Source organism: Xiphophorus couchianus, chromosome 1 (genome assembly GCF_001444195.1).
Source record: "Xiphophorus couchianus chromosome 1, X_couchianus-1.0, whole genome shotgun sequence".
NCBI lineage: Eukaryota > Metazoa > Chordata > Actinopteri > Cyprinodontiformes > Poeciliidae > Xiphophorus > Xiphophorus couchianus.
Window position 1 is genome coordinate 18,558,204 of NC_040228.1, and position 21,746 is coordinate 18,579,949.

Sequence of the window (21,746 nt, forward strand, 5' to 3'; positions counted from 1 at the left end):
GCTATAAAAATGATAGCAATTACATCATAATTACATCATAAGAATTACATCATAAGCTTTTACATAATGAGATTTATCCAGCCATTTCTCTTGGGCATTCTCAACTATTCATTATTATTGCAATTGTCATTCTTTTTCTATTATTTGACAAGAACCCAGTTTGACTTATGGGGACTTTGCTATTGTCAGTCACACCTAAATTGTGGCTGCAACTTTTGTATAATCATCCTCCAGACTGGCAATGACTCCAGTTAGATTAAAAGGGAAACCTTGGTTAGATCATCCTTATGCCTTTCTGATCTCAATGGAACTTTGTAATTGAATAAATGAATATAGACATGATTCAGGCAGGATCTCTTACTAAAATAAAACATTTGATTTTATTAAAACTAAGAAGTACATCTGCAAACAAATATGTTTAATTAATCTGTAGTTTACATTAATTGCTAGTTTTTTTAATAAACTTCTTTTTACAGAGTAATTGTATTATAGTTACAACAATAATTGACATGTTCTTTCTCCTTTTTTGGGGGGTAGATTTTCAGTAAACAACTGATCCAGTGAAACAAACCGACAGGTGCCACTTTAAAGCAATTAGTGGTTTTATTCAAATGTGTGTTTGTCTTCAGCGCCAGGGACAGACGGGTTGCTGTGTCTCTTGTGTACCCACGAACAGCTGCCGTCGGGGCGTGATGACCTTTTTGTCTCCCGGCGGTCAGGTATGGAGAGGGGGCGGAGACACAGGAGGAGCAGCCTCGTGTCGGACTGGTCCCGACGTCCCGGACAATAAATGGCCGAGAGCCGACAGAGAGCGGCGGTGTGAGGCGAGTTTCCTTTATTCTCAGCACGGCTGCACCAAGAGCTTCCTCCATGCTCACATAGCGGGTTAAAAGGGGGCCAAGAGGCGCGCTTCATCCTCTCTGTCAGTAACCTACATTTTTTATCTCTCTGGGAGGATGAGGGAGTCCTGTTGACACCACGGAGAGATACACGCTGAGACCGACTATGGCTGTGGACGGTAAGAGCGCTCAGTTTGCGGAGCATCTCAGCCGGACAGTTTTCTGACAGACTTTGTTCGGATCTGACTTGTGAGTTGAGACCGTAAAAGCCTCACATCAGAAGATCCGCACAAATAGAGATGCCTATTTATTCAATCATTCACAGCATGCCGATAATTAAAGTTGTTGACATGGTTCTTGCTAGGGATTTTTTTCAATTAAAATAAAAAGAAGACTTGACGCAATTTCTTCTATCTTTGCTATGTTATGCCTTTCTAAACTGTAAAAAGTGGAGCATAGAAAGGATTTTGTGATATTTACTTAGGAGTTGTAATTAAAAGACAGCATTTAGCTGGCAAAATAGTTTTCCTCCATTGTATATTTATGTAGTTGGGTTCTGGATCCAGGAATAATGCATTTTGGGACTAATATTCAATTTAACTAGAATCATCTTCATCCCTCATCTTTTGTTTTTTTTGTTTCTTTTTCCACCGTTTCAAAAATGATTAAATTATATTTGCCACTTTATGACAATGCTTTTTCATGTGTTTGGTTCTATAATTATTACATTTAACAAATTAATTAAACAACAATGTTGTTCTAGTTTTTCTTTATTAGCCCTAAATAGAAATAGAATTGTCTTGTACTGTTCTACAATAGTTTCATCTTAAATAAAGAATATGTTCATTTCTATTTCTTAAAAAGCAAGAAAAGAGACCATGTAATCATACTCACTATAGTTACTAAATCTTGCATATCAAACACAGAATCCTTGCAACTTCGATGAATAAGTGATGAGGTTATATATTTTGCTGTCTCAGCTTGAAATTTATGCTTCTCTGTAAGTCCAGAGGTTGTCTTCTCCCACCTCCTTTTAGCTTAAAGGAGCAAAAACACACAATTTTTCTTTTTTGTGTTTTAAATTCACTTTAACACCTATGCGCTGTTTGTTCTGTTTGTTTTCCACACTCTTCCGTCTGTCCTTTGCATGGCTGGTTGGTTTTTATTGCAGGCTAGAAAACTTAAGTGAAGTCTAATCAAAGCTTATTTTTTTCCTCCTCCAGGACAATAATGTGTGTTGGAACATCTCTGTTGTGCCGCGTATGTTTTCTATCTGTGTCTATTTAGGCAAATTGGTCAAATATACACTAATGCAATGCACAAGTTGGTATACCTTCATGATTTTCAGCTTCTCCTTTTCATATCAAAACCGTTCTGACCCATTACCCCATTTAAAAATGTTTTGAAAAGTGTCAAATATCGGGACATCTTCCATATGGAGTACATTGCTCTACAATAAGAAGATCAGTGTTGCTCTCTTTATCTGTCAGTGGTTGTAATGTCATGGCCGCATGGTGTCTTTGCCTGAAGTTATACATTGAACTATCTATAATTGAACTGAAGTTTGCTTAAGCAGCATTGATTTATGCAGTGCCCTGGGCACTGATGTCACAAAGTGCCACTGTTCCACTTAAACTTTAATGCATGTTGGTGAAAAGAATAAAAGAGAGTGGAAACCATATTTCTTTTACTGTTGAAAGTAGAGAAGGACACCCTGTGAGACACTGGATGCTAACATATGGTGTATGAGTTTATATAGGTCAGGCTTGTTCAGTAAAACATTTAAGTTCAGATTGTTTTCAATTTACTTTTAGTTTGCAGTGTCATTGTTTGGCAGACTGTAACCTGCTGACCAGTAGGTACTACAAATTACAAAGCCTTTTTTTACATTTACACAAATGCTTAAATGGCTACTTAAATTACATAGACATCTCAAATGTTGTGTAAATGTATTTTACTGACAGAATGATTTTTCTTTCTCGCTGCCATTGATACATGCTGCATAATTATGCTCTCATCCATGTTTGGGAATTTGAAGCAGATGCAGTTTTTCAGATATTTGCCTAAATTTACCAGTAGGTCTGGAAGTATTGCAACATCTGAAATGAGAGTAAAAGTAATTATCCTTAACAGTAATGTGCAGAAAAATCGACTTGTGACTGAAATTGGCTTTGTCTATAATCAGCTTGACTGATCCTACTCTGCTCAGGATTTAGAAAAAGTTGGATCTTTTTGTGATCCATGATCGCATCATATGTAAGCACTACTAAATTGTACTTACAACAACATTCTTCAGTGTGAACACTGTGATTGATGGAATGAGATTTAATAGGACTTACACTTATCAATTTTTCAGGCAGGGAAAAGGCAAGACTCTTAGTAGATGATCGGAGGGCTGCTTTATTTTATAATTTTCAAGCTCTCTATGTCATAGAATATTGGGGATTTGGAAATCCACAATGTTCTATCATTACAAGATGTCAGAGCTAAGGTAAGGATTTATACTCTCCAGCACATATATACAGATACTGATGTAGTGATTAAAGCTCTGCTCATTTCTAACATAAGTTAAAGACAGCTTAAATTTTGAACTGATTTTGAACTGTTCTTTTTAAAGACATTTATGAAACTGTGTTTAACAGTGACAGCTCCTTCACACGTGTGATGCTGCATTTCTAATAAAAGACGGCAGACAAAAGGAAGGGTAGAAAATGTTGAATTGAAAGCTGCCTTTAAATCTTAATTGGATCTTATGTCATTTACAGTAAAAAAAATATTGGCTGCTGGTCATCAATGTACTCTACATTGCTATACGTTCCTTCATGTTAAAAAATCTGAGCAGGTAAATTTTTTCTAGAGTGTTGCCTTACTTATCTCTGAAACTCTGGAAGTATAGTCAAATCAGAGATAAGCAGCCAATGCAAACACATCAATCTTTGTCTCCTGCCTCTCCTATACACACTTCACCACTGCACAGACCAAAAGCACATTGTCTAGCAGAAGAACTTTATTTTTAGAGAGAAAATAACCAAAAGCCTATTGTTTTTATGCTCAAAAAGACAAGGCTGACCAGGCTCAGCTAGATATCTAAAGATTTGTGGCGATGCAGAGAATGTCAGAATGGCTATCATCCATCCTCGTGCTGCCAGAAAAATGTACATACACATAGACACACACACAGCCGTGCTCATCAGCAACCAGACAGCCTTCGGGGAGGCGACTACACAGTTGGAACTCAATCAAAACCCAAGCTATTTGTTTATTTCGACCTCACTGGGCATGGCAACATTCAATGGACATTTCATTGAGAACTGTATAATTGAAATGCACGAGGCATTCTTTCGCTGAAACACTGATTTGTATCTTCAAATAGTGGGTATGTCTTGATGAAGGATCATCAGGAGTGTCACATAAACCGTCACTCCTATGATCAGGTGACACCATTGTTCAGCTGTGAAACAATTCCCCACATGCAGGAGAAGCCTCCTAGCAAAGTAATTCAGACTCAGTGTGCGTCTGACCATGTGCATTTCTATTCTGTGGATATGTTTATGTTAGATGAAGCAAAGGAGGTTTTTTGTGTCACAGTCAAGGAAAAGCATGGGGGAGGAGCAGTAAGCACATGAACACACCCTTGTTGTCTTTTCCCTGGTGTGTATTGCATCGCCTGCTAATGACGGTCCATGTGATGCATTTGGTGGTGGAGCCAAATGGTTTTTAGGTGTTTGGAGTTAACTGATTTGGTAATAGAGTCTTAACCTCCTCTGTTCCAGATCTGCTGTGAGGTTATACAGGGATTTTCTATGTGGACATGCATGTAAGGCTTGTAAGAGCCTAACCTCATTCCCCACCATCCATTATCATCCCTCACAGCAGGGGGGTTGTCATTTTAATGCATAGAGAGTCCTACTAAATGTGTTCGCACCCACACAGAAACACACCCACTCACAAGCACTCCTATCATCCATCATCAACACCCTGATCCTCTACTGGCCTGTAGTTGCTCCTGACCTGATCCTGTGGATTTTAGACCCACAGAGAGCAGAATAAACATGATGTGGACAGAGAAAGAGAGAGAGCAGACAGAGATGGATGTGTTTGCATAAACTGAACCAGGAATAGCACATTTCAAAATGCGCTCACAAACCTGGACCTTAAGTGTGTATAAACTTGTCATTCAGCTTGAGGGCCCAGTCATTGGCTTTTGCTATTATTTCTTGCAGGTATGTTTAGATATGCATTTAATGAAAGGGCATCTTAAATGCAGAAGAAGAACCACAAACACTTCAGAGTAGGTTTTCTAGACTGTGACTATTGTTTGCACTAAAATGTCCTTTGTATTTCCTTTTCTTGCTTTTAAAAATTTGTTTTAAACTTGTGTATATGGTTAAATTTGTTTTGCTTTTGCGTAACAAGGTTGCCGTGTGTTGCAGATTTCTGTCTATGCTCTCTTGCAAATGAGATCCGGATCTTCATTGGATTTTACCTGGTTAAATTAAAAAGAAAGAAAAAGAAAAATCAAGTTTTTATTCTGCCTTGTATGCAGTGAGTATTGAATTTAAAAAAAATATATTTTCCAAAATAGCTATCAGCTTTCAGCATACAAGATTTATACTCTGCAATCTGCATAACACAAAATGCTTTGGTCTTTGACGATCCCATCTGCTCCACCAGTAATTTACATAAATAAAAATAAATACAAAGTTTTTCTGTCAATTGCATCTATAATGTCTCATGTGCTCTTTGCCTAATGACATACTTTTAGAATCAGATTTATTTTTATGTCTAGTTCAGAATTTACAGCATGTGCAAATTCATTTTTGCTCATGTTAATTAGCACCAGCAAATAAATTTACCTGCATGTACTTGAAAGTCATACTGGAAAGACTTACAAATACCCTGAACTTGTTAAGTAAGCCTGAGAAAATGCCTTTTACTTGGTAATGTAATCCAAATGTTCAGCCTCAGTGATAACTTGCTGTAGATGGAGATCCAACACGGTTTAAACCCTGATTGAGCATTTAAGACTTTAATGGATATAGAAGTCTCTGTTCAAAAGAGAGAAATAGTGGTCAAAAAGGACAAGATCACTGCAGGATAAATCAAGAGTGGATTAGCATAAGCAGGTCGAGGTGCGTTTTGGATTATGCCCTAAAGCGTCCCACCTCAGATGTCTCTTTTGGTTAGTCTTCTGCCCTCACAGTTGCTACATTTTGCCATCACTTAAATGCTTACCCAGAGGACAAGGCGTTACCTGTCTGATCCTGTGTCCTCGTCTTGGGTCTGACATTTCTACCTCCCTCTCGTCACTTCTTTTTTTTCTGAATTGGAGTGCGCAAAGGCCCATATCCAATTTCTTTCCTTTAATTAGCCATCTACTCAGCAATGGAGCGATTGAGGAGGGAACTGGAAGGGGTGGATTGAGGGGAAAAAGAAAGATATAATTTTGCTGAAGGATTGCACCGATTTAGAGACAATTTCAATCATTTGTTGATTTGAAACATGTCAACTCGATTATTCATATTATTTTACTGTTCAAGTAAAGTGACACATGTCCTATTAAATGAAAGGAGAACTTACTGAATTTAAAGTTTTCACATTTTATCTGCTGTTGCTTTCTATCATCACCATCTGTCCAGACAAAATGAGACACACTAAATGAGACGAGGGCTTGTTGGGCTATAAACACGTTTTTGTTCTTTGTGTTATCCTTGGCCAGATGTCTTTCAGCTCACAGTTTCAAGGAGAAAAACAACCTTCTCATACGGTTTGCTGTCCTCTCCATTAGAGTGTGCTAAACAAACGGCCTAATTAAGTGTGGCCTTGTGTGAGAGCGCAAGCGTGGAGCTTTTCAGTCTTTGTTAATAGGTTAGGCATCTCCTCCTACTGAGTTGCTGGGGGTCAGTAAACCGTTCTGTGGAGATTGTCCATCTAACCAAATTGCTGATGGCTCCAGTTACACCCTAACAAGCCATACATCCTCTCGCATTTAGGAGCAGAAGTCATGCTCATCCACTCGAAAAGCAATTAAGTTCCTGAAAGCAATCTCGTTGCATGATCTCTTGCAGGTCTCATCGGCATGTAAGATTATGTGAGTTTATATGGAAGAAACCAAGTGTGTGTGTTTCTTCGATGTTAGTTCAAATATGTTTTAGACTTATTCCAGAGGATGGTCTTACCTCCTCCAAAAATAGAAATCAATTTTCTGTCTTCCCCTCTTATCACACATTTAGTGCTTCCTTCCCTTCGCTGCTCTCGCTCTTCCTGCCTATATTTTCGTACTTTTTAATCATTTTTACCTCTGCATGGCTCACCTTCTGTTGCATTCATCTATCTTATATCCCTTGTTCATGTTTTGCTGCATTGCTCTCTCTCCTGCTCCTTCTGTGTATGTATTCATGCAAAGTTTCCATATAAAGCTCTGGCAAAGTCCAAGTCCTCCCTTGGCTTTCACATTTATGCTAGAATGAGCCCTCGATTTACCATGTCAATGGGCAGCCAAGAGTCAGCGTGTCACCTCGACAGCTGGGGTGTTGAGCAAGAGTTGCTCAAATGTAGCTCAATGCTCTTGTATGTTTGCTCATGTTTACTGGATTTAATGTAGGAGTGCATAATCTGGAGGTCATGAATGTCTCAAATATGTTTTTTTTTTTCTTTTTAGGTATGTATATTTTGGTGAAGTAAAACAATGTGTAATTAAATTAAACATATGTAACGGTAAAAAATAGACTGTCTTGCACTGGTCAAACAAAAAACCAATCTCTGACTCATGGTTTGTGTACTTGGATATTAGATCTTTGGTCTTCTGTCAAGTACTATTACCTCGAGCTTCAATTGTCCATTTTGAAAAACAGGTCTAGCATAAACCAACAAAGACAAGCAGCTCTTTAAGCAGCCCTTTGACATTCATAGATCACCAATAATGACACTCATGTCTCTCACTCATGTAAGCTAATAAGGTAAATCCAGCATTGTATAACAAAAAACATGCATGGAAAGAAACTCACCACTTCTGATGAAACTGAACTTAGCTGTGGTCCAGTTATCTATTCTGTCATAGCGCACTTCACTACGATTTGTGCAATGTGTGATACTGATAAGAGATTATGTCCTGTTGTGTTTTTGCCTTGCATCCAACAGATCTTCATCAGTACATCACACTTAGGGGTCGGCTGTTACAGTCGCTTGGCTGCTAGGAAGCTTAAAGGTTGTGTTGAGCCCCCATTCTCATACTCATGGTTTAAGACAATTTTTGAACTTTTGCTTCTAAGTTAAATAGCTTCAAAACTACTACATTGTGGAAAAACACATTAATTATACAGGATGAGGAGATTCCTTGTCACATTAAATGTAAAATGCACCATTCGACCTACAACCTATTGTATTGTTGTTCTACAACATTTCATTCTGCCTGCCTGATGCTGTCCTTTAAATATCACTGGAGATTCTTAAAATAGATATATGCTTCAGCTTTCAATTTGTTCCATGCTTACTGAACATGTGACATTTTCAAAAACTTATTTTTTCCCTCACATGCTAACTCATCTCAAGGGAACTAATGTCTTTTTAAAAGAATCATATGGTGGCATGAAAAGTCACAATGGGAAATACATGTTACAAAAACGCGTCCGTCAGAGTATAGTGGTATTTTGTAGTAGCTAAATATAACAAGCAAGTTTCAGCACACAATGTAATCTGATTTTCCACAGATATAAACTGACATTAATGCCACAGTCCAGAAGATGTCCTGAAGGCTGTAAAGAAGACATGCTGTTTTTAGCCAAGATGTACACATGTCTTCATGCAGCTCTTATTAATTTCTTTTTTAAATTAATTCAAAAAGTAATTTAGAGTGTAACATCCTGTTACCAATCTGGTACCAAATAGATCTTCACATCTAGTTATAGAGGATGCAACTAAAAGATATTTTTCTGGGATTTTTGAGATATGCATACAAGGAGTTGTGCCTATTTATGGCTTTAAAGGAAAGAGATAAATGCTTTTTAAATTAGTTTATACATAAAAGTTGAAAATATATGGTTTGCATTTGTTCTCAGCCAACTTGAGTCACTACTTTAATTCAGGTGTAAGAAAACAAGCCAGTAAACACATTTCTGTAAATGACTTTTTACACGAGCTCCTGCTCAGTAAGTACACATCACTTGTAATTACACATTATTGCCAAGCTTGTTCATTTCAGAAAAGGTTCTTTTTAACATTTAAAATTCATAAACTGAAGTTTATGTGCTGTAGTTGAAGCCTCACTACAGAAAGTTTTCATCTTTTAGGTGGAGTTGTATTTACGTCTAACTCAATTTGGATCTAGACTTTGCTCAACTTGCTCTTTCGATATGCCCTTACACCCTAACCCAAACTTTTCTATGTATGAATTTTGCAAGATTCATGTGCCACTAACATGAGACATATATATAATCTATCTCCTTTCTTTCTATTGGCTCTGGTTGTTTCTGGCTGAGTGGTGTGTTTATTTCTGCAGATGATAGGACTATGGGGTCCATTTTTTTTTTTTTACAGATTATCTGTCAAGACATGGTGACAGTTTTAAGTTTTAATATGTAAAAAAATATATGTTTTTTTTTTTTTAATAAAAGTTACACAATGACAGTGCAAATTGTATTAACAGCCAGTATCTAGCATAAATATACTTGATCTCTTGTTTTTGATTTTCAAAGAGCACCTCAAAAATTCACACTTGTTGATTTTCGACTGCAGATTTTGGAACCACCACTATAGACTGTAGGACTGAAAGACACTAATGTGTTTGCTTTGTGAATACACTGACAGAATTAAGAGGGTTTTACACAGTGTGACTCCTGTCCTTAAACATCAGATTGCTAGAATACTTTGAGAAACAATATTTTCCTTCAACCTGACATTGTTGTTTCCTCAAGTCATGATATTAAATATGAAAAGTTTGCTTTTGTGAAAGCTGAAATGACAGATGCTAAAGTGAAACCGAGACTGAGCTATTGTCTCGAGAGGCAGCCGAGGTTACCGGACTGCCAGTCAGTGTTAGTGGGGGCGGGCTCTAAGCTGTCATCCCAGCATTTCGGTCTCGCCCTACATAACAGGTCACTGGAGCACTGCAGGCTTTGGGTCTTGGCAGGAGCAATCACACATACTTTTACAGACACAGTTAAACTGTATGTGCTTTTTGCATTTGTGCTTCCTCACATTTACATTTTGCTTTTGATGGGATGAGTCACCAGCTTTTGGAAAGAAGCATTTTCGGGATGGGACCAATCTTAAGTTTGTGAAATGTTTTGTGGTTTCTGTAAAACAGAAAGGATTTTTAAAATGTACAAGTACAAATAAAGCTGCTCTTCTTGAACCTTTCAAGCCTGTGTGGATTTAGCTTAGACACACTTTGATGACCCTGTGATGAACTCGGCAGAAAGTGAAATAATTAAGGGGTAGATAGTGAAACTCTTTCCTAGATCGTCCATAATCATCCAGCATATTAACATGTAAGGTTATAATAGCATACTCGTGGAATTATGTATATGTCAAACAGAAATAAAAAAAATGTGTTAAAAAGGCTTGTTCACCCATGTGCTATTAATAGCCCATTTGTTAAAATGACGTATTTGTGGGATAATTAGGGTATGTTTTTGTGTGCTTCAGAGTGTGTTTGATTGTGTGTGACGCATGGTGATAATAAGGGGATGATTCAGTGGAGTGGAAGATAATGGGAACTAGAACTGGTTTGACACCGGAACATTGGGACAGAATAAATGAAACCGCTGTGACACACACACACACACACACACACACACACTTATTAGAGCCAGCAGTGTCATTAAAGTACAAGTATACATACACTCACATCATCCTACAAATAGGCTGATTAACTGGTGGCTACATGAGAGAAGCCCACAGCAGCAGTGTCCAAATCACCCAGCTGTAAGGAATATATCATGGATTGTTTTCATGTCAACAGAGGGGTAGTTGGAGGACTGGTGGAGATTGGGATTGGAAAAATTCATATTGACAGAGATCTATTGTGTGAACCTGGCTGTAGGCGTTACATTGCATTATTTGAAATTCACCTAATTTAAAATGATATGCAAATGTTTGCAGAATGCAGAAGCATGACAGTCATGAATAGAGAAAGCAGACGACTTGACTGTCCAGTCATGTTTGCAGATGGATAAAAAAAAAAGTAGTCTCCTATTGTTCTTGCTTTCTATCTACATAGCTGAACCTATCAGGTGCAAAAAGGATTTGCTTTCTACAGAACATTTCAAACAGACCATGCATTATTTCACACCCTTACTTTCATAATCCATGATTTAAAGTAGGTTTCTTCAATATTCTCATCGCCTGCTTTAAAGAAATGTACTTATGTAATTCTGATAAGTTATTTTTGTTTGATTAAGAGACGGTCTGTTACATTTCATAAGATTACACTGAGCCAGACAGGGATAAAAACCACAGTGAATAGAAACATGTTTGTCTTCAAAAAGTAATGAATAAATTAAATGAATGATGCCCGAATATTGTTATGAATACTTTGCTTGATAATTCATCAAAGGGATTGAAAACAAAGAGAAATAAACTTAGAAACACAGGTTAAGTTCCTGAATGAAATGGTTTGTTATAGGTACAAAAAGGTAGTGCATGGGTAAAGACGAGGGGAGCAAATTTGCGATATGGGGATTTGACCCTGAGCCGATGTAAGGTGCCACTCCGAAATAGTATTTAGTACATGGAGATGTGGGTTCAATACTGTGTGGACTGCTGTGTTATGAAAGGTGAAATTAATCACATTTTGTGCTTACTGCATTACTAAAAGGATGTGAGGCATATCTGCTGCTTGGTATGAGTTCTCATTTATTTGATCTGTCAATCATGTTGCATTGTGATTAAGGGGGTTATTGAACTGGATTGCGTACATTTTTGCTGCATGAATATTTTGTATCTGTTTGCAGACAGTATTGGCCAGAGACATGTGATGCTTAACCCTAAATATTATCTGGATGTTCGGCATTTGAAAATTTAGCATAGAAAGAGAATCCCAGTCCATTTAAGCACAAAGAGCTAAAATGATTTAAGCTCTTGGTGGAGTAATAAGTTTGTAGCCTCTGGCTGTTATGAGCAGTCCTGCTTCAAATTCTCTCAAGATCAGTGTACACAGGTGAGCAAGCCACACTACACAGCGACTGACAACTGCTGCTGCCAAGCTCCTCCATGATGCACCCAGGATACATTATGCCAGTGTAGGCACACTGTCCTACATGTTTTAGAGGTTTCCCTGCTTTAATGTGCCTGATTCAACTGACTGCAGTTCAACAAACGCCTGTTAATCAGTCATCAATTGAAATCAGCTAGACTGAAGCAAGGAAATACCTAAAACATGCAGGGCAGTGTGCCTTGAGGACCAGGGTTGGGAAACAGTGCATTATGCTGTCACTGTGATAATGAACCACCACAATCTCACTGTGTGAGACTGGGAGTGCTCTTAAGCTTGATCATGCATATGGGAGAGCTGACTGCATTTCTGATGTGCCACAGAAAACCTCTTCAAGACTCTGCAGAGACCATCTCCATTCTGGCTGTTTTTGTTTTTTTTCTATGTATGGAAACAACATTTTAGCACCATCTTCAACCCTTGCTTATCTTCCTGCAAACAAAATTTTGCTGAACAAAATAACAAGACAACTTTGTCCTCTGTCTAATCCTTGTGTAAAAATGGCTGAGAAGGTGGAAAGAGCCCAAACAGGGATGTCATTAAAAACTTAAATGTGATCGAAAGTTCATGATGTTGTTCAGAGGACTAACTCACAAAGTTAGCTCCTCCTTGGAGCTGCAGTCTCCAGCCGAGCTCCCGCCTCACAGAGCAGCCCTCCCCCGTACCTCTCCCACCCAGTTTCTCCAGACTAGCAGCAGCAATTAGAAAAATGCTGGTGGAACTGCAAGTTTGCTGAGTTTACCTTACAAACTACTTCACAGTCGAACGCTCTTATGAACTGTTATAGAGAGCATAATGGAGGAGCTTCGTTTTGATGATGTTCTGAAGGCGGCGTGTCAGAAAGAGCAGGAACTTCTTAAAGAGACAGAGGCCAGTTTCAAGGTGTCATGTTGTGAAGTCAAATTTCTTTTAAGTTATAATTGATATATACAGCATTTTTATAACAACTGACGGTAACAACATGGTTACCTGATTGTGCTATGAAATGGCACAATGTGCCTGGAAAATACATAATACCTCTCCTTTAAGATTAAATTTTGACAGTACATTAGACCAAAATTGTTTAATTAATGAATATCTATTAAAATGTACATTGGAAATCACAGTTGCCAACATATTTTAGTTGACCAATTTACAAACCCTTTCATTCTGTGCTTATTTGGATTTTACACAGCATCTCATCATTTAGGAAATAATAGAGTTTTTTGATGGCTGGCTGAGTTTTGTTAATTCCATGTTTAATCCAAACTGGTATTTACTACCAACCCATGACAGTCGTATCACTTTCCTCCTGGAAGTGAAAGAAAGTGTAAATGGAAATATGGATATTTCAAAACTGTTGGATTGTGTCTGCTAGCTAAAGATAAGCTAAAAAAAATCAATAGAAAATCACGGAGATGTGTGAATGTGTGGGAATGTTTGTAAGTGTTTACAGGATTAAGAGGTAAGGAAATAGAAAGTTCCCCTCGGATCACTTGGCCTGGACAAGAAACTCCAGCTGGGACTTTCTTTGTGCCCGTGCCTGTACTTGTCTAAATGTGTGAATAATGGCAACAAAAAGCTTTGATTCTTTTCCCCGTTTCATCCGTAACTGCCCACTTTGTTCCAGCTGCTGTCTACTTTGTTACCTGATGGTGCAGCCTCAGGGAACCCTGTGAGGGATCAACATCTAGTGTGTGAGTGTGGGGGTGTGTGTGGGTGTGTTTGTTTGTGTGGAGAAGCTGTAATTGGCATGTCCGTCTGACTGAAAGGACGGGACTTGGTGGCGGTGCAGGAGTGGCGGTGATAACACGGCAATTAAGCTCAGAGAGACAGACCCCAAATCACTACAGTTGGGTGCTTGGAGACTCACAGCGATAGGTTGGACTGTTGGGAGTGAATACAGAGGAGAAGTCCAGAACGGATTGTACTGGACGAATTGCACACAGAAGACACCTGGTGCAGACTGGATTCTGGCTTTTATGGGTGACTCTACAACTAAAAATATCTTAAACGGTGTATATCACATGCCCTTGATTTTTATGAGAATCACAGACAGCGAGTAAATGTACTGAAGTTTTTACAACACTTAGGATTCATATTGCATTGCCTGTAGGGTGTTTGCAATGACGTCAAAATAAGAGCTTTCATGGCGACTCATGCAGGAATGTTGGTGAAAACTAGTATTAAAAACTGCAATTAAAGGAAGATCAAAGAGTTTAGAAATACATTTAATCGGTAGACTTTAAGTATACCTCATGAAAGTGTTATAAGTGCCTTGGCTGCCTAACATTTCATACATGGATATAGAGAACTACTTCCTAATGTCAGAAAACCACAAATCTAGATTACATCTAATTGGAAAGTAAATGTGTTAGTAACCTACGCATAGGAAAATACAGCTGTTACTGTAGAAATCTTTGAAGATGATAATCTTCAAAAATAATAATAAGCCTGTGCTTATTATTATCTAAGCACTTTGGATTGTGCTTATTATTACCTATGCATGGACTTAGATAATAATAAGCAATTTACCTTTCTAAAACAAACATCCCGTTTGTTTCTATTAAATGCTCTATGGGTGTTCTTTGATGAAGCAGATGCAACAGTAAACCTTCAACAAATTTGACAGTAAGAGTAACAGCGATAACATTACCAGATTGGTTTTGTCTTCTTAATTCTTCCATTTAATCATCCCAGTTTGTGACTGAGGATGCCACAATGTTTTACCTCATCTCTCTTTCTCTGATTAACTTAATCTTCCATGAAAAAATCCCTTTGTTGTTGACTCCAGAATGGGGAATATGAAGTTAGCTGACGTACTATGCCAAACACCTTATTTTGCACAATCCTGTACTGTTTCAGCACCTACATGTCCGTAATTTCCATGAGACACTACGTCATGTGCAGCAGATTTTGCCTTGTGTGGACAGACAATTTGCCAGCCTCTGTCATCCTTTGCTCTGTTTTTGAGACTAACCTAAACATTTCACACGTTTAATTGAGTGAAAAATATAAAGATTTATGTTGTGATTTATGCTGATTTGCTTAAAACAGTTTTGGAAACCTGAGTAATGTCAGGCAGCAAATGAAATTTATGATTCAATAACTGAAGTTTATTCTTTGTAAACAATATAATAAAGATTAATGACCATGGAAATTAGAGGGAGTTGCTGGGAGAAACCCAGGAAATAAATAAAAAGTGGAACATTAAATCACATTCAGATGGATTTGTAGCATCGGGAAAAGAAAAAAAAACATGTGCCAGGTATTTTGATGGGCATCAGAAGCAGGTCTTAAAATGTGATGGATCTTTGGGAGCTATAGGAAATTATTTACCAACAAGTCTGAAACCTGAAGTGTTCATCCAGACAACCCTGGAAAAATGCAAAATAAAAAACATATAAATAAAGAACAGAAATATCTGTTTTCCTTCCTTCCTAATATTACTTTTAGTGAGTTAAAAAAAAAAAGGTTTATAGCTAAATACATTGTAAAAGTTCATTTTGCCTAATGATTCCATTTAGAAAAGAGCTGAGGCTATGAAATCCTGGATTTAATTGCATCGCTTGCTAAAATTATATGCAGAGCGGAGATAGAGCAGAGTAATTTCATACATTGATTGTTTATGCCAGTGGCACTGCTGATATTCTCCCTCTCACCTGTATCAGCAGCGTTGCCTGAGCGTGCCTGTGTGGCCTCCCTTCACACGTTTTTTTGCATTTTTTCCCCCTTCATTTCTGGTTTCTTTCTTTTTCTTCCTTACCCTCCTTTAAAGGAAAAAAAAGAAACACGGCTGTCTTGATCACTTCAGACCGTACTACTGCAGCCTTCAAATCTGTTATTCATATAAATTTCCAAATTAATTCACTACTTTCAGTTTTTTGTGTGTGTGTTTTCTTTGTATTTCTTTGTATCTCCCTCACAGATGACCCATTTACCTTCTCTCTGCAATGTGCTTTTTCTCTTTGTTTACTTCTCAGCTTCTGTCGAGCATTAACTTTTATCTTATTCTCCCTCTAGTTTAGTGTTCCTGCCATAAGCCTATTTCCACATTTTTTTCCAGATTTTTATTTTTGTCTTCCTGATTTTATTTTAGGAATAGGACAATTTTTCAGATAAGCCCCACAATGGTTATTCGGTTTATGGAAATATCTCTGTGTGTAGTAATATTAATAAATGAGCCACAGAATGTTGACTGCTTACTTTAGTAACGCTTCACTGCTTAGACATTTCTTTTCTAATTTATTACAAAGATCTACGAGCGCAGAGATACATTAGCTAACACAGTGAACTACTCGCGTGACTCCCATGGTTTAGGGACACTCAATAATTTATTGACCGCTGAACCCTTCCTCTTCATTTTCTCTCATCAGGCTACGGGGTGAGGGCGCTTCATTGATTTATAGACTAGATGCAATTTTTAAATACAAGTGTGGTTAACTGTTATCTTTATGGATCAGTTGGGAACTCTAAACGGATTTACAAGTGACAGTGGAAGGGATTTCCTTATGGAAAGCAGGAAAAAAGATGCGGATATCTCCTGAATAGTTTTCTGAATGCATCACTGAAAGAACAATCCACAGTGTCTTGTGAAATTATTCATGCTTGAATTTTTTACATTTTGTCATATTAAATCACAAAGTAGTGCATAGTTGTGAAGTGAAGAGTGAAGGACTGATGGTTTTCAAATGTTTTTCCATAAAGAAATCTGCATTGGCCTACATCATAAAACACAATCCACAAGTTATTTTGATGGCACTGTTATTGTCAGTTTTAAAGAACCAACATTTTATTTCATTTTTTAGGTTGTAGACTAAAGAAAAACATAAATATTTTCTAAAAAGAGGAGGTATTCATTTTCTTGATGTTCTTTTATTTGATTAGGACATTGCACCAACATTACTGCAATTTATTATACTGTAAATATGCCCAAATTAGCACAATAACTAAGTTATGTTATTAATTCAAAATCATGTTTAAAAAAGCACATAGGTTTCACATACTGAAAAAAGGCAAAGCGAAAATGCATTTTTCATTTTATCTACGTTGGAAACATTAATAGGTTCTTTATTTATTTTAGCCAGTTACGCAGATCCAGAGCCACAAGTTGCAAATCTCTGATCTGCAACCACAGATCCCTGAGGTCTGTGGTTGCAGATCCCTGAACGACTTAATAAAAAAGTAGGAAGAGGAAATACATTTTGGTACAAACCATGCAGATCTTGAATATTGACCTGAACTCAAGCTTAGTCAGATAGACTAAGCTTGAGCAATTTTGCTAAATTGTTGCATTTTTTATAGTAAAAACCTTTTCACTATGCTTTAAAATTGTTCACAGCTCTGTGTTCATCATAAAGAATTCTAACAAAAATATATTAACATTTTTAGTTTTATTGTGGCAAAAAATGTGGACAAGTTCAAAGGGCTTAAATACTTATGTATGAGCCGGAAAACAAAAACTTGCAGCTGCGTGTGTGAAGTCTTGTTGAATCCTTTTCTTTTTTATAAGAAGCTAATGATAAAATCTGTTTCACGATGCGGAACACTATAAAGCTCATTAGTAGACCATCTGGTGTGTTTGCTCGTCGTTCCGAGTGGTCGACTTAAATTGCTCTTGAAATGAAAAGATGACTTGGTGCTGGGTTAGGGTGGACAGGGACTACTTTAGACCTTTAGGAAACCAAATTATCCTGTCACATTTACTGTGTTGCCCTTCAGAAGAACAGCATTGGACAACAACCTTAAAATGTCAGTCTGGTTTAGAGGTTTGCACAGGAACATTCTGTGTCAGAAAAACTGAACAAATGGTGACATTTTAAATGAAAGCAGTTGCAACATTGAAGGACTGGGGAATTTATTATTATGATTTGACAGCTGAATCGACTGGTATTCAACACAACATAATGGCAAACATTTCTATCTAAAACTTTTGAAGCAGTGAACTTTCCTTCTGGAAACGAATCTGCAATAATTAGAGTTTTAGAAATGGATTTATTTATCTTTCTCCAAAGATCAACAAATATGAAGAATGCATTTACATAGACCAGTATTGTAGTTCCGGAAGCCATAGTCTGAATAATATGCAGTATTTAGTCTAAGGACATTTGGTGGAGTTCATTTAAACACTATAAAGATTTTGAACTGATCAGTTAAAAATATGTTAAAATAATGAATACATGATTTACTTCCCCATTAAATATATTTAGAAACAACTTCAAATGAATGAATAATGCAATCATTTTTACTGCAGTTTTACAATTTGACACTATAAATGGCAGCAGCCTGGGGTCGTTGTCCAGCCTTTTCTGTCACACTCCTCGCCTTTTTAGTTATTGCTCCAATTATTGATATGTGCACATTTTTAAATATTATAAAGCAGAAAATTGCAAACTAAACTTGAAATCTTCTCATTTTTGTTTTTTTGCCCTCGATGGAAAGACAGATTTGCTGCTTGTTCAGGCATCAACACTTTACTCATATTGTGACATTTTTAATATGTGAGACTAACCTGTGAAAGAAATATCCACAGCTCATTTCATCAGAGGAAAAAGAATCAAGTAGTAAAGTGGTCGGAACGTTTTTAATCCATGTATCTCATTTTATCGCTGCTGCTGCTTCCTCTGCTTACATGAGCGATGTGCTCGTACTTTGCATGTATATGAAGTTGTTCCCTACTTACTTGACCTTTCTGTGTAATTTTCCCCTTTTTCATGCTGTGCCCCATTTATTCTAATTCATCCCAATGTGACAATCAAACTAATTTGGATAAAGTTTGATGATGATTTTTATGTGAGGTGAATCATAACAGTAACATTTGTATGCGAACCGAATGATCTCCCGATTACTTCCACAGTAAGAGCGCTATGTTATTTAATTATTTAACACTTTATGGAAAAGATGATGCAAACATACATACATGTTATATGCCGTGAAAGAAATAGTACTTAACTCTTCATTAGAAAAGCATTCATGCCAGGGTTTTTTTTCTTCTTTTTTTTGACATCCACCATTCTGACTGCATCATTCATTATGCATATAGCTGCCTAATGGAGCTTGTGTTGCTCATCGGTGTGTGAATGTGAGTACAATGTCTGGGTAAAGCTAACATAGAGCAAGTGGTGCAAAGGTGTAGCAGTGCTTAAATCGTAACACCTCTGGAAAAAAACAAAAAACATTGTATACATGGGATTGTGCTGCTTTTACTTTTGCCTCATAAATCAGAATTTGGACAGTTCTCCCATTTCCAGTTTTGATCTGGAATCGTTTCCTAATTAGTATTCTTTGTAATATGTGTAGATATCACAAAACCCATCTTAGCAAATATCTTGTTTACCTCAATAAAATTTCCAATGAAATATTAATGAGATAATCTTTAAACAACAACGTGTCTGGAGTAGCGACCTACTAAAAGATGGAGGTGTATTGTAGGAAGGAAAATATTAAATACTAAGAAAAATTTAAAGAGTTATGCAAAACACCGTACGTACAAGTGAGATTGCATTTTATAGTCAATTATATTTAAAAGTATATTCAAAAGTTTATATTGCAGATTCATATCCAGGTTTTGAGGCTGTAAGTTAGTTAAAATCTCCTTGTAAACTCTAAAAGAAAATTTGGTTTCGCAAAAACAACATGGTGTCCCTGTGGTGTCCAAAGATTTTGTCACATGTGCCAAAATCATTCAGCTCAAAGTAAACAGCAAAATCAAATAAATGAAAAGCATATAAACAAAAATATATATCTGCTTAACAATAAATACAATTTATTGGATTGAATAAAATAGTTTGTGTTTTGAAGAAAAGAGATCTTTAAATCATTGTAAATTCCGAAACATAATGAATTTTGAACTTTTCTGTTACTAAAGAAAGGCATACAGTTTTCTAATTGTGTTTTGTATTTTTTTAGACAAGGACAACTTTTCTGTTTTCAGTAACAAGAACAGGATTTATCTTTCTTTGAGAACACCTTCCTTATTTAGCCTAGTTTAATGAATTATTTAAAAGCAGATCTTGATGGACCCAAGTCTGCATCAGTTTCCTGTCCTATAGGGCCATATTTTTACCATTCCAGTTGGGGCCCATGGTACATATTTAAGATCCGCACATGGCCCCTGAGCCGTGCATTGGATACCCCCAATATAGTCCATAGCTTTAGCAAGAAAGCAGGTGTCACTTTTTCTTTCAACAATGTTGTTTCCATTTATCAATTTTCTGCAATCCAGCTCTTCTGTGTATTTGGAGTACATGGATGACAAATGTTTGCACAGCATTTAAAAATTGTTAAAAATCTATAGATATTAATTTTTAACTACTGCATTAGTTACACTATCCCCTTGCCATGGATTTAATAGTTTTTGTAGGACAAATGATTAGCCGGAGTACTCTTTACCTTAGTGTTGTTCAGGTAAAATGTACCAGAGCAACACTCTTTATTCATTGCTTTAAGTCTTCCTGTCTCATCATTTATACCTGTTTGGTATAAATGACAGGTATGCTGCCTGGATTTTTGTGACTAGGCTGACTACCCTCTTTCATTCAAAGGGTGGTGGCAAGATCATAGCAGATATAGAAAACAATCATTATTTTATAAATAGAAGAAGAAAAATAGCAATGCGTTTAAAAAGTGCAGTGCAGGTAAATTCTGATATTTTCTGTACTTTCTCCAAGCAACAACAAAAAGACCAAAATAGTGCTAACATACTGATGAGAATTTTTTTTCTTCCTTTTCACACCTGAACAGTCCACATACAATGCATTATCATCCCCTATCAAGCTGTAGTGAACACATTATATTTCTGTGCAGAAGTGTGTTTCATCTGATCTGATGAGGGCATGATTACAGGAGCGTTTGCATCAGACGCACAGAGCTATGTTCAAGATTTAAACCTCAAAATCAGGTAACTTCTGTTAATTCAGATGGACTCGTTTATATCCTTCCCTGATTTGATCAAACTTTACCTCATATCCTATTACTTAGATTCATATCCTCCTTCTCTGTGTCCTTCTTCTTTGACATTCACTCTGGATTATTGATAGGCAAAGAGATCTAATCTGTCCTCCCGTGTCATCATATGAGGGCTTTGGCTGTGAAGGGGAGACGATGAAAAACACTGCGTCTGATTACTTTAAATTATTGTTAACCTTTTCTTAATCTTAATGTTCTGCACCTTTTGGTCTGTTCAATTTATTCTGGCTTATTCTGCACCCATTTTATGATTATTTTCTGCATTACTCTCTGAGCTCTAAGGTTTCCTTTCCACATTCTTTCAGTAAGTGTTAAAATGTCCCACCTCTATACTATGCTTACTCTTCTTTTCAGGGGTATTTTGAGTTGTGAAAAAAAAGAAAGAAATTAAGTCATATTTATTTTAAATAAGAGATTTGACCACTGCTTGTGTGGAAGAGACACTGTTTATCCACCTTGTCTTCTCTCTGTGACACATCAATACCTGATCAATAGTTCTGTCTGACTTTGTGAATGTGCTTGGTCTTCCAGACTTGTTTTCCTTCACAGCCATGCGTACAGAGAGGAAACTGGCATTTATCATGTCAGCAGGGTTACGTTCTCCCAGGAAAGTGCTTCTGCTCAGTTTGTAGAATCATAAACAAAATGCCATCCCCACCTGTGTGCTGGGCAGCTCTGTGCATCCTGAGGCATGGCTGCCCTGTGATTTGATTCCTGGATTTGCTCTCCATCCACACGGCATTCTCTCT

The 21,746-nt window shown here is 37.1% G+C and overlaps 1 protein-coding gene across 1 annotated transcript in view; it reads left to right on the top strand.

Moving 5' to 3' along the window:
• The first annotated feature begins 658 nt into the window (after positions 1 to 658).
• The window catches only part of samd10b (sterile alpha motif domain containing 10b), a 53,821-nt gene continuing 32,733 nt past the window's right edge, over positions 659 to 21,746 (top strand). The window contains exon 1 of the mRNA XM_028022532.1: positions 659 to 1,018. Within this exon, the coding sequence (XP_027878333.1) occupies positions 1,006 to 1,018 (13 nt within the window). The 5' untranslated portion in view covers positions 659 to 1,005. The remainder of the gene's footprint in view (positions 1,019 to 21,746) is intronic.